The sequence below is a fragment of the Argentina anserina genome, chromosome 2, assembly GCF_933775445.1.
Source record: "Argentina anserina chromosome 2, drPotAnse1.1, whole genome shotgun sequence".
Classification (NCBI taxonomy): domain Eukaryota; kingdom Viridiplantae; phylum Streptophyta; class Magnoliopsida; order Rosales; family Rosaceae; genus Argentina; species Argentina anserina.
The window spans coordinates 4664994-4688779 of NC_065873.1; the positions used below are offsets into that span (position 1 = coordinate 4664994).

Below are 23786 nucleotides of genomic sequence, written 5' to 3' on the forward strand. Positions count from 1 at the left end.
TACCACAATTCTAGTTACCTTATCGTCTTTCCTTAAGCTCATAACATCTTGTTGATCTTCTTGAATCTAGCTAGCTAGTAGAACGAGTATTTTGTAAGTTGAATGTATGTTATTTTCGTGCTCAAACTTGAGGATGAACGTTAGGAAGATTCATGCTTCAACATACAATATAAATTAGTTCTTTGTAGGCCTCCTTTGGTTCGCAAAAATTAAGCATAAGAAAGAAAAAAGTGTTTCTTTCTTCCATTTAGCTCTATGAAGCCGCACCACACTCTCATTTTATTTTCTGTCACTTCCCTACCACCAAGCTCTCATCAATTTTACCCTAAATCCATCACTATAAAACAAATCACAATGCAATTCTATACCCAAAAAGTAAGACCGTATCGTTCAAGAATAAGCCTCTCAGGTAACCCCGCCAAATATGAAAAGTGGAGAAGGATTTTCTGGTTTCGCCCACTGTCGATCGATTGCCATAATTACAAAAAGAAATATTGTAGGTTAGAATGCCCAATAATCTCTTCTGCTGCTAGTTGCCTCATAACTTTTCCCTTCGAAACACTTGGAGAAAATAGACTTGTACAACATTCCATAACGCATTAATTAACAATATATGTGAATCTCAAAATTCAAAATGTGTTCAAAGCGTCATAGTGATCGAGCTATAAGTTACCCTATAAAGCTACAAGTTTTTTTCGTTGATTGATTCATTATATTTTTTTAATGGCAAACCAATAAATTTTATAGAAATTTCTGAGGCCGGTATAGCAAGTACATACTCCTCTGCTATGTACAAAGTATCAGATAAGAGGTTATGAGCAGATGCGGATACACTCAGTGAGCTCTATGGGCTTGAGTCTAGACGAAAATTGTCAGCATATATTACTCATTATATGCGCCGACTAGCATAATGTCTAAGGCAGTCCAGTTAGTTAAGTCTCTCCACATAGAAACTTGAGGTCTCGAGTTCGATCATGGTCTTCATTTTTTAGACCATTATACTTTTCTTTCTCTTCTCTTTCTCCTTTGTTTAATTTCCTCTCTTTTTCATTTCTTAAAGTTTTTTTTTCCTATTTTGTTAGTATTTCTTGCTTTCTTCCATATATTTTCTTCCTTTTGTTTTCTCCATCTAAGGGATATTGATGATTACCGTATATATTCATAATTCTGGATTTTAAATTTATCATCTTAATAATAAAAAAATCCTACAAATGTTATTGGAAAAAAAACTCTCAATCAGCCTAGACAAGACTTATTTCCTGGATCCGCCACTGGTTATGAGTTGAAACTCAAAACTAGCATGCAGTAGAAAACTATTCTTTAGTAATAACCACAAATTTAAAAAGAAAAAAGTTAACATATTCTATGACTGAAACAAGCATAGCAATATGCAGCATACTAAACTAAACGAAAATAATATTGGGTTTAGACCCTGGCTCAAAAACTTAAGCCCAAAATCTATCTTGTAAAACCCTAAGTAAAAATTGTAGATTGGCCGCCGTCCACCCTAGCCGCAAACAAGAATTGCTCATCGCCAGCCAATGAAGCAAACTTGCATCGATTATGGTTCCTCTGCTTCGTGTGAATCGATCTCCATATGTCTGAGAAGATCTGGATGCAGCCTTAAACATATATTTTTGTTAAGAAGTGTGTATGTATTGTTAATCTGATCTCACCACCACCACCATGGAGCATATTACAATCGTTCCTTATGGAAGCATAGTGAATCCACCTTGGGTAAAATCGAGTAAGGGAAAAGTATGGATTAATAGAAGAGATGGGCAACTCACCCAAATCATCACATTGTTTCGAAGCACAACCACTCAAAATAGTATCACTTGCAGACCATCAATCAAGGAGGTGAAACATCTGCTGATAGTAAATAGATGAAGAGATGGGACAAAACCCTTATGATAAGCAAGAATGGCGGTTATATGATAGCCACACTAGGGTTAGCATGAAGAGTACTGATAGTAAAGAGGTGGAGGCTCGTATAGTTAGAGTTTTCTTTAACTCGGGATTGATTCATTATATTAAAAGAACAATAAGACTTACAAGAAAAAACTAGAAAAAGAAAGGCAAAATTACCAAAATACACCATAAATTTGGCTAAAATTGTCAATTTGCATCCTAAACTTATATTTGAGTCAATTTACCTCATAAACTTGGTAAAAATTGCCAATTTGCACCCCATCCGTTAAATTTAACTGTTTTCATCTAATTTTGCGTCAAATGTCATGCACATGAGAGGTAATGTTGTCATTTTCTATTTATATTTTTCTTAAAAAAAATACAAATATTCCTTAAAATGAGGATTATTTTTTAATCAAATTATTTATTTACATCTTTTTTCTACATACTTAACCCTATTTTGAATTATATATTCAACATACCCACCCATTCAAATATAGTGTATTGTATATATATATATATATATATATATATATATACACATTGTTGGAGGAGGAACGAAACGAGAATAATAACGACGTAATGGAACAAAACGTAACCATTTAATTATTGATAATGGGGCCTATATATAGGCATTACATAACTACAATCCCGTAGGATTCGGAGTCTTAATCTATTACAGAGATGCGAATCTATCTCTAACAAGAAACCTAATAAGGCTAAGACACACAATGGTTGAATAATAATTCTCCCAGAACACATATTTATTTTTAATTTTTCAATGTATTTATTTATATTTTTCTAATATCTTTAAACATACTATATCACGTAAAATAATAAATATATAAATCAATAATATGTTTCGAAAAAAAATTGTAACAAGTGTTCATCTTAAGTAATTTTATTAATTTATTTCATTATTAAATATGAATAAATATATAATGACAATATTGCCCCTCAAATGCATGACATGTGACTTAAAATTGGATGGAAAATATAAATTTAACAGATATGATGCAAATCAGTAATTTTTACCAAGTTTAGGAGGTAAATTGACTTAAATGCAAGTTCATGGTGCAAATTGACAATTATGATTAAATTTATGGTGCAAATCGGTTTTTTTGACAAAAAGAAAAGCCACAAGTTTTATATCGCATTAACCCCACAAAAGTGACTGAACAAAAATACATGTAATGTCCAAGAAAAATAAAGAAAATAGAAAGAATAAAAAGAAGAAAGTACACACAAGTTTTAATGATGACATAATTGAGCTTGTCAATTGTTGTTGTTATCAGATCAAAAGGATTCTTGTTGTTAGGAACCCGACCCGTACGAAATGGACCGAGTTCAGGTGATGGACATGGACCCAGCTTCGACTGCTTCAACTACTAGTATTAGGTCAAGTACTACTGTAGAGTCCAAGTGTTACCTGTTCGTTCAAAAACCAACACAAGGGTTTGACTCTCTTTACTGTAGAGTTTCTCACCCCTCATCAGATCTGATACACTCCTCCCCTTTCCTTTTCTCTCTTCCTCAACACCCCCAAATTTCTACTCAATTAGTCAATTTCAATGCTCTGTTTGTAATACCCAAAATTCTCTTTGCCCCTGAAGAAACCCACCTAATCAGAAACCCACCAACATAGTGAAATGAAGCGCCCTTGTTTTGAGAAGCTGATTCTCCCTTCCACTCTCCAAGCCAAACAGCTGGTACCCTTCTTTCCCACTCTCACTATTCTTTTTGTTGGTTCTTTTTGTTGTCAATTGATTTGCTGGTTTTGGTTAGATGTTTTAGCTTCTTTAGCTTAGTGAGCGAATTGGGTAGAGAAACCTAGATGAGAAATTGAGAAAATTTCTTCTCTTTCTGCAGTTCTTTAGCAACCCTTCAAATAAATTTTTTTTTGAAAGATTGTTGTTGCTGGGTAAATGTAAAGACTGAAGCTTTAGTGTTCTTGTATGGCTACTTTGGCGGTAGCTGAATTGGAAGTGTTACCAATAGTTTCCAAAGCTCAGTGAAAATAGTGGTGTGGTAGACACATTTTTGATGGATTTTTGCGCTGTTTGGTTAGATAGGACGTAAAATAGAATTTGAAATTACTGGCACCTTAAAACTGAAGATTGATGATTTGGTCTCTACTAAAGGTAGAAGGATTTTGGGCGTAGAATTGTTAACCAGAATAGTGTTTTTTTTAAATTATATATTATACTTGGTATTTCAAGAAATTTTATCAAGTTTATGAGTAAACGCGCTTCCCTCTCTTCATCAATTTATGGATCCTTAAATAAGAGTAAACATAGATCTGAATGCACTGTTGGTGGCAGTGATCTCATCCTGTTTCTTATCATCGAGTGGGATTGTTTAGAAGCAAACTAAATGTGAACAGCTGCACATTCTGCTACTTTTCTTGTCAGTCATATCTAGACATCTAGTTTACTTGCTTGATGGTTGATACTAAGGAAAAGAAAGTGTTGTTTCTGTGGCATCAGACATCACCCACATCAGACATCAGACACTTGATGCATGTTGTATTGCAAAATTTATAAACTAATATTCCTTCATACAAAATCATAATTACATAATTGGAGGATGACACACATTCTATCATAGTTGGGTATATATGTTGGTCTGGTGGTCCAAATTTCCCCTCTTACAAGATCGTGTTCGTAAATTTGTTGTTGTGTAGATTGTAACCGATAAGATAAATGTATTGTCAGAGTAGTTCTAAATTTAGTTTCGCGAGGCCATTGACTTTTATGGTTATCTTCTGTTCACGATCAATGGTTTAAACTGATGCTGATGCTGATGCTGATGCAACAAATTCTATAATTTTACCTGAATTTACCTTTTACTTTGGCAAAAACTAAACTTCAGTTATGTAATTGTAGAAAATACCAGAAGCTTTTGCCAAGAAGTTCAGAGATGAGTTTTCGACGTATGTTACTCTCAATGTTCCTGATGGTCCTGTTTGGCGTATAGGACTGAAGAAGGCTGACAATAAGTATTGGTTTCAAGATGGTTGGCAGGATTTCGTTGAGCGTTATTCCATTCGAATTGGATACTTTCTGATATTCAGATATGAAGGGACTTCTTCTTTCACTGTTCATATATATAACCTGGCTACCGCTGAGATTAACTATCAGCATAATACTCTCAGTGGCACTGGAGGGACTGTTAGTAACCATTATCAAGTATTTGAAGAAATGGAAGATGATGACGCTGTTGAAATCTTGGGTTCTTCTTCCTCTTCATCCATGGTTAATACTTCTTTGAGAGACAAACTTTTTGGAGATACTGCAAATCAACTGACTCCTGGAAAAAATTATAGCCCTCCATCGTTGCAGAATTTGTTCATTGGTGCGAAGCATAACTGGACAGATGCTGGGAAGCTTCATACACCGAAAGTTGCTGCATTACAAGAGGGTAATAATTCTATGCAAGATAATGGTACTGCACACAAGAAGAGTAAAAAGACTGTGGACGAAGCCAAATCAAGTACCCCAGGTGAAGGTACACAAAGCGCAAAAAAGACTGCCAGAAAAAGGCGGAAACCTGATCCCAGTAAGTTCATTGATCTCATTTCTGTGAGTCTACAATCAATTAATGCGGAATTTGTCTCATTCTTTCTATAATATTGCAGATGCACAGGAATCGTCTGCTCAACATGAACAGGATGTAGAAATCCGTTTTAGATTTTACGAGAGTGCATCTGCAAGGAAGAGAACTGTGACAGCTGAAGAAAGAGAGAGGGCAGTAAATACTGCCAAAACATTTGAGCCGGTCAATCCTTTCTGCCGGGTTGTCCTTCGACCATCATATCTATACAGGGGTTGTATAATGGTGAGTCTTTCAGTCAGATGCATGATAACGTTGCTTCTTGAATTCAGATTGTTATTTCTTGGCTTACAGTGTATTTCTTTCCCATGCAGTATTTGCCATCCTGCTTTGCTGAAAAGAATTTAAGTGGGGTATCAGGATTTATAAAACTTCAATCTGCTGACGGTAAACAGTGGCCTGTTCGATGTCTTTACAGAGGAGGGAGGGCAAAATTAAGTCAGGGATGGTATGAGTTTACAGTGGAGAATAATTTGTTAGAGGGGGATGTTTGTGTGTTTGAGTTGCTGAAGTCGAAGGAGATTGTGCTGAAAGTTAACATATTTCGCGTCCAAGAAGATGCTGGATTTGTAACTCAACCTTATGTGAACCAACCGTCGGGGCAGAATATAATTCAGGCTATACCGCTTAGAAATTAGTGGCCGCCAGTCTGGTAATCTCGGATGTCTAAAGTGTATCAAAAATCTCTTTTCTTTTCAGGTAGTTGTGGAACTTAGATATATTAGTACTTGAACTTTTCAGGATGACTTAATGTAACTTTTATCATTGTTTAGGAGTTTCAACTCTTTTTTTCTTCGAGCGCTGTAAATAGATTGTGCAATAGTACGATTCTAATTGGTCATTTTCTTTCTTTTGGTGTCAAATGCTCATCCTTTCTACATGCTCATTTGCTAGTTTGCCTAGGGAAGTGCTTATCTTTCTCATTTTGCTTCTTCATTATTAAGTCTCCGGAGAATGTCATAACAATGACAACCGCTGAATTAAAAGTAAGATGGCATTTTTTATTTTACCAGTTCAATCTTCTTTGGTTTCACAAACCAAGAAGAATGAATTCTTTCTTTCTCGTTCATTGATTTGCCCGTGTACAAGTTCAGTTTTTCTTGTTGAATTTATGTGTTAGCACGCATGGTGTTATATGTTTTGGTCCAAGTGCTTAACATTATACTAATTTAGTAGCTGCATTCCACGAACATGCTTAGCTCTCAGCATTTGGTTTTGCTAGTAATTGTATTCATCTGCATGCTCAACTCTGATAGGAAAAGCTAGGAGTTGGTAATATGGTCAAAAAAGATTGAGAATCTCTTTGAAATTTGAACACCATCTTTCTATTTATCTTTAATTATTTATAACCTCTAATTCAGACCCACATTGGGGAGATTTCACTTTACACCCCAATAAGGTAAAAAACTTCCTATTTTCTTCTTTAGGCCAAGTTTTGTTTTTTGGGCAACTTTCCAATTTCCAGTGTGTAAAGTCCTTTTGGTTTGTTCTGTTTGGTTCAATGAATTGATTTGTATCACATGATGGTTGATGCCTCAAGATAAAAAATGTATTCCATCGTACGGTAGGATTTCTATCAAGAACACATTGTCCTTTTTGTTGCAGAATTAAACTATGGAAAAAGCAAATGTCTCTTCTATTATTTTTCTCTAGGTGCGGAGATGCTCTTCTTCAAAGGCACGTTCTTTTGTCTAATAATGTTTCTGTTTTTCTTTAAATGTTTGTATATAGTTGTGCGTTGTAACTTGGCCTTTGATGTTATGACTTATGAGTGGCCTTCATAAAAACATATTAAGAAGTTGAGAGGGTGGATCATAAGTGCCTGATCATGACATTCGGAACTTTGTAAGAAGTGACTTGCTGCTATGTCATACTCAATCAATATGATTCTTGAAGATCAGCAGAATTAATATACTTCCCCTCCCAGGAAAAAAGGAATCAAACATATCTAACACTGAACAACATGGCATTAGTTTTTGCTTCTGCAGAACACTTATCAGGATTCTTAGTGCCGTCGACAAGTTACTTTTGCTTACCCTATCCAATTATTGGAGCATCAACCCTAAAAATTGAAGGGCAGGTATTTGGGAATTAGAGTATTCGAGTTGTTGAAACTGGTGAACCAATACACACCAACCTCAAAGAACAGTTTGCCAACAAGTCATTAACTTATCAGTCAAACACTCAAAACTGGAGCCTTAGTTTGGTTACTTCAGCCACAATTATTCCCCTATTAATCTAATACTTTAAAGATAGAAGAGTTGGGTTTATAGCATATGTGGTATGCCATATAGGGATCGATCACTACAATTGTGGAAGCTGAATACTGACCTGGTCCTGAAGGTGAATGATACTAAGTTACCCTGGTGACCATGAGTCCATGACCCTTTCTTCTGATTACTGAATACTGACATTTTGCTTCCACATTATAAATATCTACTCTTCAACTTTCAATCAGTGTGGAGAATCAAGGTTCTAATACTTTTTAGATAAACTACAATACTTCCCAATTATTAATTCTAGATTTGTTTATCAAAATACAAATCATTAGTTTGTAATATGACATGTTCTCTTCTGGGGATGCATGGTGTTTTGCTCATTGATTGGCAACAAAATAGACGAGAAGAGACGTAAAAACAGGAAGACATTGGAGAGCTGAAAAGAGTTGAAAGGATTGCAAAAATTCAAAAACAATATCGCCGTTGCCGGGGATCGAACCCGGGTCACCCGCGTGACAGGCGGGAATACTTACCACTATACTACAACGACTTACTTGTTTACTTTTATGCGTTTAATTAGATTAATAATTATTTATCATCTTATGAAACGGGAACTTATCGTTGAAATCATTTGGGATCAGTTTCAGTTTTGGGCATTAAATTTCTTATATGCATCTGGCTACATCTCTGTTTCAGTTTTCAAATATACGGTAGAAAACTAACAATTTCCTGTGTTTTGAGTTTGGGAGCTGGAAATTTAAAACTAATTGTTCTAAAATTGATGATGGATCTGGCTCCATCTCTCTAATCTGAATTTGACAATTTGTAGATCAAGTTTAGGCTCAAATTATTCAAACTTTTGGGCAAGCCCAATAATATTTCCTTACACACATCAGACATCACATTAGAAAAAAAGCAATTGTAGATAGAGCAATACAGACCACCAGTGGATTATCACTAATTCTCCAGCATACACTACACAAATAGGAAAACAAGAGTTCCTCTTCATACTTCTCATTTCCTTCAATTTTCATTCTCAAATTCAATCTTTTTCTAGCGTCTAAATCCTTCTACTCTTTCTTTTCTTCCTTACACAACTCCTCACAATGGCAACATCCTCAGCAACACTCTCACCAGCCATATTGACCACCACAGCCACAGTTGCCAAATCTGTGAGGAAGCCAGCAAACAGAGTCCACTACATTTCAGGGCTCAACTCATTTTCTGGACTCAAAGCTCACAACACTGTTGCCTCTCTTGGTCTGCCTCAGTGCACTGACCAGTCCTTTGCCAACATTGTCAGCTCCTTGAGAGCTCCTTCACAGAACCAAGGCAGAGGTGGAGGTGCACTTTCTTCTACCTGCAATGCCATTGGTGAGATTTTCAAGATTGCTGCAATCATGAATGGACTCACTCTTGTTGGGGTTGCAGTGGGATTCGTACTTCTTCGAATCGAAGCCTTTGTGGAGGAGTCAGATGAGTGAGAATTCTCAGATACCCTTTAGTTGGATTTATCTGTTGTTTGTGAAAATCGTATCCGTGTATCATTTCATTGTCATATGATGTAACAATGGCTTTGCATTTGCTTCTTCTTAACTGAGTTGGATATCTCAGCCAAACTAGCAATATGAATCCAATCTAAAATGTAATAAGCACAAGAGGTCATATGAACAGCAGCTTACTTGGTGACAAAACTATATAATACAATTCCAATGGTTAAGCAAACCGGCCAGTTCCTATAATAAGAATTGAAACAAGTTTCTTTGTCATTCTTGTATATGCTTGTATTTTTATGCTTAAAATGCTTCACATTGAGTAGCTTTCTAGCAATTCAAGACTCCTAAACTGAATGTTTATACTTTATGGGAGCACGTAAGGTTCATATTCTTCCCCTTCCAAGGTTTCTTCCTTTGTCTTTGTTTGGTTTGGTTACAGAAACTCTTGCAATTTTCTCATTATTTCCTATACTGTTCTGTTCTGTTGTTTCCGGGCATCACGAATTACATAACAATTCATATCAGCATCATCTCAGGCTTTCGTATGTCATCTTGATATTTGATAACACATTCAGATAACCGATATCTTATTTCTCAACCTCTTAGGACAACCCACTTCACCAATACAGAGTTTTCTTGCAATGGCTCTTTAGTCTTTAATACTATCCATTGCTGCCCAAAGATTAAGCAACATAAGAAATAAGTTCTTGATTCATTCTAGCTATCCAAGGCTGTATAAAACCTATTTTCTCTATTAAAAAAACATTTTTTAGGGGCAAAAAAATAGAACCTGGCGATTAGCGAAGAACAAGAAGAAAGCAAAAAACCTACTAAGACTTGAGCAACTGTCTTCTGAATAAATAAATTACAGATGATATCTTTTCGGACAAGGCATGCTCCACTGAAAGTAGGCTCAAAATTCTATATCTCTGATAATTCATCCACTCAAACCTTTAGTGGTATAAGTGGGTTAAGTTGGGAAAAATTCAATAGTTTAAGCATTTGAGAGTGACAATTTTGTATTGTTGCATATGGTTTTGTAACATAAGTAGGCAAGTGCTGCAATCACATCTTATTGGTGACAAGGCATTCCAAACAATCTAGTTCACTCGCAAATCCAAGTAATTTTAGGCTTGAAAATTAGACATCCATCAAGTATTGCTCAGGATTTAGCTTGATATCCCAGTAAAATAAAGACCACTATTAGTTACATACAAAACTGGTACTCATATAAAGTGATCTCTCCCTGAAAATGGCAATTACAAACCTCCTGCAGTGTTCATGCATTAACATAGTCACTTATACTTGCAGTTCATGAAGGCATGATGCTATTTATCAGTTTCTCCATAAATGAGACAGATGTCTACAACAAAAATTTTCATAATTGTGGAAATAATCAAAGAGATTGATTCTCATTAAAGCTCAAATAGATCCTAACAGAACATTTCTGATACATTATTCATAAGTCATAAGTCTTATTGTCCTAGAAAGGACATGAGCTACCCACACTATTTACCCAGTTTTCTAAGGATGAGCTTCCTTAAAATCATTTATGACAATAGGGACATCTGCTCCTCGGCTACTATGGAGTTGCTCATACTCTATAGATTGGTTTCTTGGAATGCATTTGCCAGCAAACATCAGGCATATACATGCTGTCAGTATCAAAATCCCAGAAAGTATCCAACTAAATTGCAAGTTGGCCAATGCCTTTGCTCTGAAGTCGGCCTCGCTTGATCTACAAGTTACTGATGATCCAAGCACGTTATCACTGCTACCCCCAAGGAGACTAACAGTACAACCCTTTGGAACAAACTTAGAAACCCAGAGCATGAATGCCATGTTCATAAACCAGCAACCTTGGAAGACAACTGAAATGGAAAGAACAAGTGCTGCAGGAAGACTGCTTTGGCAAAACGTTGCTGCTAAAGCAGCCATGACAGAAGCAAACACTATGAGCTGCAATAACCAATGGTAATGCCCTTCAAGACCAACATGGTCAGTAGAGTGGAAATGGAGAAGAAAAAGCTCTTGGCAGAAAACAGAAGCCGTGAGCAATCCGACAACCCCAGATAAGATCTCAAACGAATTAATAAACTCAGCTGAAAGCGTAAACCCTGCGAATATGGCAAGATGGAGGAACATGGTTGCATGCTCCAAATTATGGAGCTTGAAAGAGAAGTTAAGAAAGGGGAAGTCCAGAACTTGCATAATAATTGCAAATACAGAGAAACATAAGATGAAAAGGAGTTCCAGGTGTTTAACTTTGGCAAGAGAGCAGTTCAATGGGTACCAAAACCTTACTTTAAAGTTACTAGGGCCTTTGAGAAAATAAGATCTGATAGTGTTGAAGGTGTGCCATAAACCAAGAAGGGTGAGGGCAAAGCCAGGTATTATGTGCCCAATGAACGTGCCCATCGCAACCTTTTCTGCACAGATCAGGGTTCCTGGTTCATGATCGATCTGCAGATGTTATTCTCACAATCTACGAATAGAGCTTAAATACATGAAGCCTTGCAGTGGCACTGAATACTAAAAGATGAAAATGTACATTCTGGTAATTATTCAAAGCATCCGGTGCATGATGCATGTATTTCCACACAGATACTTGTACAAGACGACACTCAAGTCCAAACCATGGATATCCTAAATAATGGATGTGTCACACTGTCACCCCATGAACAAGATTAATGGTATTACACTATTACTGTTATTTTCCACTGTCAAGACCATTAAATTTAGTTGTTTGGATTCCTTTCTTAGTTTTGTCTGACTGTAATAACACGGTTCCCTCAAAAGGCTTTCTTATTCTTCTTTTTTTGATGGGGCATTGAGGCCTCTAAGCCTACTGACTAGGCAGCTGACCTCTATTCTCATCTCTCTATTCCCTTTCCTGTACCCCATGTTCGCGCTCTCTAGTTTTTTTTGTGGGTAAAGTTGGCGAACGTTCTCAATGGGGAATGATGCGTAGGCGTACCAGTACTCTGCGTACGATGATGTCGGTGTTGATGATGCACTTCTTGACTTCTAATTTGACGATTGTGACGAAGGTTGAGAACTCCCTTCGTGTGTAGGTGTCTGGTCTGCCCAAGCCTTCTTTCACGTCTTTTCGCAAGTCACCTATGATACTTATCCGCTAAGGTGCGAGTAAAAGAGCTTTAAAATAGGAGGATGCAAGTTGTAAGTTGCTGTTAGGATGCTGTTTAGCTAAGGACGTGAGGTCTTTAGCTATTGACAAAGAGGCCACAGAAGAAAAATCAACTGAATCAAAGAGGTTTAGAGGAAGACCTATAAAGAGATCAATAGAAGAATCTGTTGACAACTTGGATGGGAGAACCGATAGTGTTGAGATTCTTGCCATTGATTTTCCAAAGGAATCATCTGAGTTGCATTCTACGGATTGTTTTCCTTCAAGCTCTCAAGGAAATGATGTACAAGAAGATCACGAAATAAAGAAATTAAGCTACAAGCAGACTCGACCGAAAAACCAGAGGAAGACCCAGAAAGAGGCCAATAAAAGAGCAAGTTGACAATTTAGATGGGGGCAGCAACAATAATTCTGAGGTTCTTGCTATTGAATACCAAAAGGAATCACTGGAGTGGCATTCTACGGATTCTCTTCTTGCAGATACTTAAGGGGATGAGTTACAAGATGATAGTGGTAATAAGAAAAGAAAAAGGTACAAAAAGACACGAGCAAAGGTTTCTAGAGGGAAATCTAGAGAGAAGCCAATAGAAAATTCTGTTGAAAACTTGGATGGGAGCAGCCATTATGCGGATGTTCTTGCTGTCCAATATCTGAAGGAAACATCATTGTTTCATGCTATGGATTGTGTGCCTTCATTAACTCAGGAACATGATGTACAAGAACCTCAAACCAATAATAATGTTTCAAATAATGGATTTACCGGAATCGGCTCAACCACTTATTCAGTTCCGAATGATGTAGTATTGCCAAGAATCGTTTTCTGCCTAGCTCATCATGGGAAGGTTACTTGGGATGTGAAATGGCGTCCCGTCCATCATCGATGTTTTTCGTAATAAAACGTTGGACATGTAGGAACGTTTAAACTAAATATTGCATATGGTTTCATTGTAGGCATGAAGCGAATGTCATTGATGATATTGTTAAAGAGATATCACCCAAAATAATGAAATGTACCTCTTTAGATGTGGCGACATATCCTGTTGGAATAGAATCTCGTGTGGAATCATAGTTAAGTTTCTAAATGTTGCGGAAGACGATCCCCAAATGACAGGGATATGGTGAGTTGGTGGAATAGGAAAGACAACACTTGCAAAAGCTGTTTACAATTCAATTAGCCATAAGTTTGAACATAGCCGTTTCCTGGCAAATGTTAGGGAAGAGTCATCTATACATGGAGGCCCTGTCAAGCTACAAAACAATTTGCTTTCTAAGATTATAGAGAGGGATCCACCTGACGTGAGCAATATTGATGAAGGAATCGATCTGCTGAAGGAAATCTTAAGCCAAAAAGAGAGCTCTTAGTTCTTGATGATGTTGACCACTTTAATCAAGTAAGAAAACTTGCTGGAGGGTGTGCTTGGTTTGGTACAGGAAGTAGAGTGATCATAACAACAAGAGATGAGAATTGCCTAAAGGCTCATAACATCAAGAAAATATATGAGGCCAAGGAATTAGATGGTGTAGAAGCTTTAAAGCTCTTCAACTTCAACGGCTTAAAAGGAATTGAATGTAAAGATGATTTCTCCGACTTAGCAACTAAAGTATTAAGTTATGCTAAAGGAATTCCATTAGTTTTGGAAGTTTTGGGGTCAGATCTATGTAGTAAGAGTAAAAATTGTTGGAGAGGAGAGATCCCACATCTAAGAAGTGACAAAGAAAATAAAGTTTATAAGTATGTGGATAATAACCAATTGTACCGAGGCCTTTTGTGATTAAAACCCAACACCTGTGAGGTGGCTAAGTTGGGACAATATCGGTACAGTTGGTCCATGGGCCACGCTTGTCGCTGTTTAACATGGTATCAGAGCGGGTCCTTCTCCAGTCGCGCCTCCAATCAGTCGTGGACCCGAGTTGGGTGCCACTTTGTCATGGACCCAAGATTGGTGCCATTATCATGCCATCGGAGAGTTTCCGATTGGATGGTTTATTTCGTCCCAGTATGTGGGATGTTAATCTATCACGTGTAGACCTAAAAATTAGGTTGCACGTGAGGGGGCGTGTTGGAGAGGAGAGATCTCACATCTAAGAAGTGACAAAGAAAATAAAGCTTATAAGTGGGTGGATAATAACCAATTGTACCGAGGCCTTTTGTGATTAAAACCCAACACCTGTGAGGTGACTAAGTTGGGACAATATCGGTACAGTTGGTCCATGGGTCACGTTTGTCGCTGTATAACAAAAATGAGTAGGAAGATGCATTACAGTATTACAAAAAAATTCCTAACCAAGAAATTCAAGAAATTATTCTCAAAAGGACTTAATAGGATTTGGAGCATGGAGTAAAAGGAGTTTTTCTGCACGTTGCATGTTTCTTCAAGAATTACAAATAGAATAGTATATTACACTTAATTCATCTATACACACTAATGTCTTATATATAATCTAGTAAACGTACACTTTAACAGCAATTCATCCCTTAATTCCCTCCGTGAATCACGACCGTGATTCACGGAGTCATTCACGCTAACACTTCCTCTTAAGTTGGCGCATACACATCAACCATGCCCAACTTGCTAAGTGAATCATAAAAGGCCTTCTTAGACACTCTTTTTGTGAGCATATCGGCAAGTTGCTCTTCTGTAGAAACAAAAGAAAAACTAATGATTTTTGCGTCTAGCTTTTCTTTTATAAAGTGATGATCAACTTCCACATGTTTTGTACGATCATGTTGCACATGATTCTGTGAAATATCAATAGCTGTCTTGTTGTCACAGTACAGATGCATCGCACATTTAGGCTTAATACCCAAATTTTGTAGCAAATTTCTAAGCCATAATAATTCGCACACTCCTTGAGCCATACCTCTGTATTCTGCTTCAACACTAGATCGAGCTACCACTTTTTGTTTCTTACTCTTCCATGTAACAAGATTACCCCCAACAAAGGTAAACTACCTTGATGTAGATCTCCGATCTGTTATATTTCCAGCCCAGTCTGCATCTGTGAAGCCACAAACCTCAAGGATATTATTGTGATTAGAGAACATTACTCCTCTCCCTGGAGATGACTTCAAGTACCTCAAAATCCTTACAACAACATCCATGTGGTCCACACTGGGATTATGCAGGAACTGACTCACTACATTTACTGAATACGTAACATCTGGTCTTGTATGTGATAAATAAATCAGGCGTCCAACTAGCCTCTAATAACGAGGTTTTTCAGTAAGCACTTGATCTGGATATTCTGCTAACCGAGGGTTCTACTCAATAGGAGTATCAATGAGAGTGCAATCCAGCATACCGGTCTCTGTTAGTAGATCAATGATGTACTTCCTCTAACACAGATAGATACCATCACTTCCCCGGGCTACCTCAATGCCCAAGAAGTACTTGAGTGTACCTAGGTCTTTCATCTCAAACTCTGTAGCTAGCTGTTTCTGTAATCTATCCACCTCAACAGTATCATTCCCAGTAACTACCATATCATCAACATATATAATTAGGGCTATTACCTTCCCTTGTTGATGTTTGAGAAATAATGTGTGGTCTGAATTACTCTATCTGTAGCCAATTCTCCTCATGAATTGGCACGAGGTGACTGTTTAAGACCATATAAAGACTTTCTCAATCTGCATACAAAGTTATTTGGAGAAGCGGTCGCATATCCAGTTGGAAGATCCATGTACACTTCTTATGTAAGTTCTCCATGAAGGAATGCATTCTTAACATTAAACTGTCTAAGTGGCTAGTTTAAGCTAGCAGCACAAAAGAGCAATACCCGAATAGTGTTTATCTTTGCAACAGGTGCAAATGTCTCATCATAGTCTATGCCATATGTATGGGTGAACCCTTTTGCTACTAGGTGTGCTTTATACTGGCTCACTGACCCATATGGATTATGCTTCACTGTAAACACCTAACGACATCCCACAGTCTTCTTGCCATGTGGTGAGGATACAAGCTCCCAAGTATTGTTCTTTTGTAATGCTTTCATCTCTTTCTCCATTGCTTTCCTCCATTTTGGATCTCCTAATGCATCATGCACTTTGTTAGGTACTGATACAGTAGATATTTGATTCACAAATAATTCATATGACTTAGATAATATTTTAGTAGACATAAAATTTGTCACATGATACTTAGCTTTAGTCTGAAGGGTATGTTCATATTTTTTTGTTGGCTGACCCCGAGTAGACCTATTTGACAAGACATATTGTCTACTATTAGCCTCACTAGTATTAGCCCAAATAGAATGACTAACTTCAGATGAGTTATCTTCCGTACCAGGAGAGCATTGGTCAGGTGTATAAACAATAGTACGGGAGACATGAGGAGCAGTTGTGTTGTCATCTTCTGGTACCTGAATCTCTGGAGTGACTACACCAGAATCACCTGGTGGTGCCTGTGTAGCTGACACATTGGTAATCTCAATTGAACCTGTCACCATATCTACTGGCTTACTTGTCTCCCCCCTCTCCATGATACAGCTTGTCAAAATATGAATTCTCCCCCTGAAGAGCAGTATCAGAAGAGGGAAAATAACTCAAAGAAAGTAACATCCATAGTGACATAGTACTTCTTGGTAGGCGGATGATAGCACTGGTACCCTTTCTGATGTCCGCAATACCCAACAAACACACATTTAACGGCCCGGGCATCCAACTTAGACATCTGGTGTTTTGGAAGATGGACAAAAGCAACACAACCGAAAACAGGGGTAGGAAGATTATGAAAAGAGGGTAAGGAGATATGAGATGCAAGCACCTCATACGAAACTTTTCCCTGAAGGACACGAGAGAGAAGACGATTAATGAGGTGAGCGGAAGTTATGACAGCATCACCCAAATATATTTGGGCATATGGGCACTAAAATGAATACACCGAGCCATGTCAAGTAAATGACAATTTTTCCTTTCAGAAACTCCATTATGCTCAGGTGTATAAGGACATGTTGTTTGATGAACAATTCTATATGTGTTAAAGAACTCCTGAAAGACCTGATTCACATATTCCCCCCCCATTATCAGAACGAAGAACTCTAACTGTGGTATTATATTGTGTTTGGACAGTGGTATAAAAGGCTTGAAAAGCGGGAAAAACTTCATATTTAGTTTTGAAGAGAACAATCCATAAAAGACAGGTGCAATCATCAATAAATGACACATAATACCGCATCTCTGACACAGTAGACTCTTTGGAGGGTCCCCAAACATCAGAATGAATTAATTCGAAAGGAAAAATACGTTTATTAGAAGTAATAGGGGAATAAGTAGATCGATGACTCTTGCCGAAAACACGTCTCACAACGTAAAAGTGACTCATCCACACTAATAAACAAAGTAGGCATAGATTTTTTTCATAACACTAAAAGATGGATGCCCTAAGCGTCGATTCCATAACCAAACTTCACATAGTTTGTCAGAAGTGGAGATTAAAGCGGTCCGAGACTGTGCCCCTGGTTTTTCCCCCGCATATGTCTGATCCAGATGAAACAACCGGCCCCTCAGATACCTCCGACCAATTAACTCCCCGGTGAGAAGATCCTGAAATATCGCATACATAGAAAAAAATGTCACAGAGTACTTAGCATCAGTGTTCAATTGAGGAACAAATATCAAATGATGAGATAAAACAGGTATATATAGCACATTGTGAAGCTCTATTGTGTGAGTAATACGAACTGACCATTTCCCTAATACGGGGAAGGCCTCACCATTAGCATTAGTAACATAGGGTACTGGTGGAAGAGACAATACGGAAAAATAAGATTTGTCATAAGTCATATGATCAGACGCACCAGAATCAATAATCCATGTATCAAAACCAACAAAGTTAGAAATATTTAAAGCCATACCAATTTTTCCACGACCCATAATGGATGCGGTAGATATTGCTCCTCTTGTGGTATGATGATCATGGCCAACCACACCATAGATATCGGGTTCCTGGATGAATTGAATAGCTACTTTTTCCTTGGGACGATAATTAGGCCTCTTAGGCCAAAGGTGTGGATACAGCTTCCAACAGGTCGCACGAGCATGGTTAGTATCATGACAATAAGTGTAAGGAGGGCGGAGCTGATTCCCGAAGCCTGGTGGTGGTCCTTGTTGATGAAGTGGAGCTGGAGTGGCCTGCTGAAGAGGCGGTGCTTGATATCTAGCACGAACAGTAAGGCTAGAAACTTCAACTTGTGTCTGATGAAGACTCTTCTGGTGAGATTCATCTTTACGGATATATGTAAAAGCTGTAATTTGGCTAGGAGGTTCGGTCTTTCGGAGCAATTCTCATTTCGCACTGTTATGCTTTGCATCAAGAGCTTTTAGGAAATGGTGAACTCGCTCAAGCTTCTTCTCGTGTTGGTACCAAACAATATCCTCCTGATTCTTAATCATGTAAGGACGTTTCACATCAATTTCAACCCAAATATTTTTGAGTTTGGTGAAATATTGCTCCACCGGTTGCCCATTCTGTTGCATCGCCAAAGCAGTGCACATTATGAGACGACCCGTCCCAATAATTAACCTAATTATGCGTTAAAACCAGTAAACCGAAATCTAATCTAATTTGATTGTGGCTGCACCCAAACCTTGTTTGGGCTGCCTACGTACCCTCTACGAGGGATCAAGCCATTCGTAGTTCAACTAAACAGTCATTAATGACTTGACTACAGTCATATACAATCACGACGACTAATAATCGTATAATCCGAGAATTTACCATCATTGACCAAATCAAAACAAAAACGCGATAGAAATCGAATATGCAATATCGATCAATACTTATGATTATTCTTATGTTCAAAATTGGTGACATAGTAATTAAACAAAATTACTATGGACACCCAAGAGATATACCAATGTCCCTTCATTTCAATTCCAACACACACTTGCATACTTTCAATCATGTACTTAACTTATTATAACAATACCGTAAACAAGAACCCATAATCATGTTTCCTGATCATGGTTCCAATCACAGAAATATTACTTGATCCAATTCAAACTTCACTAGGTGTGCCCATACTACTAAGGCCACCCATTACACTTTCTTTTTCTTCATTTTTCAGCCACTACCAATATACATGAATGACTTATAAATTATATTAGAACTACAAGGACAAAGCTTAATTTCAAACTTCAAAGCTATTCTAGCACGATATAATTTTTGATCGTCACAACATGCAGCAGTAACCTTACAATTTCAATATCATGCATAGTTGATAGCAACTCAGTGGAATCACCGTGCATTTTAATTCCAATAAACTTGATTACACCAACTATGGTTGAATTGGTTCCAACTCCGATCAGCTGAATTCCCAAGCAAACAGTGATCAAGGCAACAGTCCAAAATTCAACATTTTCTATTACCTTTCCTAACAATTAACTGGAAGTAATCCTTGCACCAAATAACATTCTCCACCTCTTCAATGAATCTGTTTGCAGACCAGACCTCAAGTCTGGTGCAAGGATTATGCTCCACGCAATCATAGCGAATATAACTTCGCATACTTCTCTGTCCCTTGTACAAAAGTACAGTTGTAACCAAATCAACTCACAGAACAACGTATTGCATTCTTTTGGGCATAACCGAATTGAAGGATCAATTTTTATCTTCAACAAGGACTAATAGCAGCTCGGTTTCCATTTCCCTAATAGCAGGAGGCTCTCCTCAACGAACTCAGTGGAACGGACTTCCACCGAATTGGGGTCAGGTGATCGACTCAGCCCAGAAAGCTCCCAATTGACACAAGGCTTCACAACAGAATGCCAAGAGGTTGGAATCGAGCCAAGGAACACCAAACCAGTCCCGAGGCCGAAGAACAACGAAGAACATAAACCCAGAAAACATAGAATCAGTCCCAAATCGACCAAATCGATAAACAGATTATATAGGCTTGAATAACTCGGAGAGGAGATGAATTTACATACCATATTCAACCTAATCGGTGTCCGGGGACGTCGGAAAAAATGCTGCAATTCGCCAGAAGGAAACCCGAAACAGTCGGCCTTCTGTTCTTCGATTCTCTCTTCTCCGCTGGAGATAGAACAAGCCACAACCACAGGGAGGGGCGACGAGGAGGCGATCACGACGGGAATGGTGCGCCAGCCGGAGATGGCGTCGCTGGTTCGTCGGTCGGTGAGGAGCACAGTCGAGTATCGACTCGATCTGTTTCTCTTTCTCTCCCTTTTCCCATTTTCGACGCCCTATTTATACTAAATTCTAAAAATGCCCAACTGCGTTTTTGATTCGTAACTTCTTCATACGAACTCCGATTTAGGCGTACCGCGTGTCTACGAATTCGTATCGACGAGCTCAACGACTTTCTTGAAGGAGGTTTTCCCGAAAAACTTACGCATCGAAAAGTCAAATTTTAGCGTCGTCACACTTAGTACAACTCTCGTTCCGAGTAAAAGATTAAACTATTATCGCCACGAATCGTAAAAGATTCGGGTCGTAACACATTAACTCATAAACATGTATGAAATCAGAATCATTAGTATATAATCCTTCAAGTGTCTGCCATATTGCCTGCGTAGTGTCACATGTCTCCACCAGATCAACTATCTCTTCATTCATAACTTTCCACAAGACTAACATCACAAGACCATCGTCGTCGTCCCACTTAGTGTAGGCAATATTATCATCTGCACTAGGAGCCTAAGTTACTCTGGTTACATGCCACATCTTGTGCATTCCTCGAAGATAAGCTGTCATAATTCGCTTCTATTTACGAAAATTGGTCATATTCAATTTGGTTCCCCCAAAGGAACTACTGTCAGAATTCTTGACATATACTTCAAATTTTGGAACATCAGCTTCGTCTCCAGAGCCCATTGAAAAGCAAAAGTAAAAATCAGGAATTATACAGCAGAAACACCAAAAAACGGATATGAACCTATCTTGGATGCACGTTCACCATCGGTGAACCTGCACTGACAACCAAGACTAGCAATTCTTGGCCGGGTCAGGTCGGGTTGAATTTGTTGGGTCCGGTCGAATCAGGTTCGAGTCGGGTTGAATTTGGGCCGGGCCGGGCGGGTCGAATCCGGGCCGTGTCGGGTCGGATTTGGAGCTCAGAATTCGGATTTGCAGCGGCAATTCCACCGGCGCGGTGGAGAACTCGATATGGCGGCAGCGATGGGAGCTCAAGGGGAGCAGTGGAGTCCCTCTCAAGACCGGCGGCAGAGCAAGGATACTGATGCCCGATCGTTCTCGAACCGACGGCCGCGTGAAGGATGGCAGAGGCGGTGACTCGTCGTAAGAAACAGAGAGAGAAGAGTCTGCAACGTGATGGTGAGGGCGATGGTGAAGGATGGCGGAGGCAGTGTCTCGTCGTAGGCGAGAAGAAGGCGGTGGAGTTTCTGAAAATAGTGCCGCTTATGGAAACAAGGAGGGTGAGGCCCGGGGAAGGGCTGTGCCGCCTGTGGAAACAAGGAGGGTGAAGGGTTGTGCTCCAGGCAGGGAGAGGTGTTGACACCAGGTGATACCAGCCGAGCTCGCACCAAAAAACTATAAAAACAAAACCCAGAAAAACAGAGCACTACTCAGATACCAAATATAATAGTATATTAGACACTTAATTCATCTATACACACTAATGTCCTATATATAATCTAGTAAACGTACACTTTAACAACAATTCATTCCTTAATTCCCTCTGTGAATCACGACCGTGATTCACGGAGTCATTCACGCTAACACTCCCTCTAAAGGATAATTGAAGATGTTTCCTAGTTGGACTTGGAAACATTTACGGCTTGATATTTCTTCCATAGAGGTACTCTATCGATTTGATTATTTAAGGGGAGAATATAATATATTTGGAATGGTGTTTTCAAATATATTTTATGTTAAAGAGTGATAGAGATTAATATAGAAAAGGTATGTTGTTAAATGGATGTATTCCATATATATTTGGGTTTTACCTTTTCTAGTTAGAGATATATTAGGAAGGTTGTTAAGAATGATTTCTATCCTTATCAAAGTGATTGACGTCAAGGGCTTAGGATATATAGTCAGTGACTTGACGCAAGTAGGTGTGGGAATACAGAGAGAAGAAATTCAAAGAAAAAAAAAGCTTAGTGCTAGAAGATATGAGTGACTCCGTTGAAGACCTGTGTGACAACATCGACAATCTGAGTGAAATCAACGTACGGTGTGATTATGACGATCTGAGTGAGGCTGTATCGACACTTGAAGCAACGATCTTAGTGAGATTGTTTCAATACTTGATTGTCACTATTAAGTGAGAAATATTTTACTTTTGAGAATAATATTATTATTGATTAAATATTTGTAATGCGAATTATTAAATAGAAAAGTGAAATTCTTCTACATATTTCGCTGTCATTACTCGTTATGGTTCTATCTTGTGTTTTTATTTGGAATTAGAGCAAGTGTTGGAAGTGTCCGGTAGATCTAACTTAAGATGGAACAACAAGGGTTGAATCAACCGCCCATGTTTGAGAGTTTGGATTTCGCTCAATGGAAGCTTCAAATGAGATCCTTTATATATGGTATTGATTTTCATATATGGAGAAGCGTTGAACGTGAATGGAAACCTCCAATGAAATATGTTGATTCAAAAGCTACAAAGGGGACATCTACTGATGAGTGGATTGAAAATGAGATTAAGGTTAGTAAAGGAAATCATAAGGCGTTGAATGCTCTATATGTGTCAATGAGCAAAGATGAAAAGAAAAGAGTTTAGCATTATGTCACGGCCAAAGAGGTTTGGGATAAATTATGTGTTTGAAATGAAGGTAATGATATTGTAAAAGAACAAGGGTTGCAACAATATTATTCTGAAATTGATGCATTAAAAATGAGAGATGATAATCTATTAATGATTTTTACAGTCGTTTTACTGATCTCTTTAGTTTGTGTGAAAGCCTTGAAAGACCGTTACAGGAATATGATATTGTAAGGAAAATATTACGGTCTCTTCCAAAGACATATATGATTAAAAAAACAATTCAAGAGCAATATAATCTCAACACATATTATGTGTACTTGTTGATTGGAAATCTGAAAGCTTGGGAAATTGAGCTTGAAGAGGATGAAAGACCAAAAAGTAAGAATTCTAAAAATATTGCTTTAATTGCTACAAAAACCTCTAAATCAAATTCTGAGGAGTCTGAGAATAATGAATTGTTGCTTTTAACTAGAGAGTTTAAGAGGTTTTTGAGTCAGAAAAAGTCAAAATCTAATGGTCAAAAATATCGAAATCCTAGGAGGAATTTTAATGGAAATAATAAGCGTTTTGAGAAACGTAATGATAATTCCTCACAAAAGAAGTATGAGTATAGAAGTAGTAGTAATAGTAATAAGAAGTGTTATACTTGTGGTGGCGTTGGCCACATTGCCAGTGATTGTGAAAACAAAAGGTCTGATTCAG

The 23786-nt window shown here is 38.0% G+C and overlaps 3 protein-coding genes and 1 non-coding gene across 5 annotated transcripts; 2 read left to right on the forward strand and 2 right to left on the reverse strand.

Moving 5' to 3' along the window:
- The first annotated feature begins 3356 nt into the window (after positions 1-3356).
- LOC126783070 (B3 domain-containing transcription factor VRN1-like) lies at positions 3357-6370 on the forward strand. 2 transcript variants are annotated; one of them, XM_050508457.1, is made up of 5 exons: positions 3357-3620; positions 4595-4667; positions 4797-5469; positions 5549-5748; positions 5838-6370. In XM_050508457.1, exons 2-5 carry the CDS (start codon positions 4614-4616, stop codon positions 6159-6161), a joined length of 1251 nt encoding a protein of 416 aa, XP_050364414.1. In that variant the 5' UTR covers positions 3357-3620; positions 4595-4613; the 3' UTR covers positions 6162-6370. The 2 variants fall into 2 exon arrangements, with proteins under 2 accessions (XP_050364414.1, XP_050364412.1); XM_050508455.1 differs by lacking the exon at positions 4595-4667.
- A 1850-nt stretch (positions 6371-8220) lies between these two features.
- TRNAD-GUC (transfer RNA aspartic acid (anticodon GUC)) lies at positions 8221-8292 on the reverse strand. Its single transcript has one exon. It is a non-coding gene; the product is annotated as a tRNA-Asp (tRNA).
- A 399-nt stretch (positions 8293-8691) lies between these two features.
- LOC126783075 (uncharacterized) lies at positions 8692-9493 on the forward strand. The gene has a single exon (XM_050508462.1). The coding sequence runs from the start codon at positions 8849-8851 to the stop codon at positions 9224-9226; it is 378 nt and encodes a 125-aa protein (XP_050364419.1). The 5' UTR covers positions 8692-8848; the 3' UTR covers positions 9227-9493.
- Positions 9494-10614: 1121 nt separating this feature from the next.
- Positions 10615-11718, reverse strand: LOC126783073 (uncharacterized). Its single transcript, XM_050508460.1, has one exon. It carries the CDS (start codon positions 11654-11656, stop codon positions 10763-10765), a length of 894 nt encoding a protein of 297 aa, XP_050364417.1. The 5' UTR covers positions 11657-11718; the 3' UTR covers positions 10615-10762.
- Between the last annotated feature and the right edge of the window lie 12068 nt (positions 11719-23786).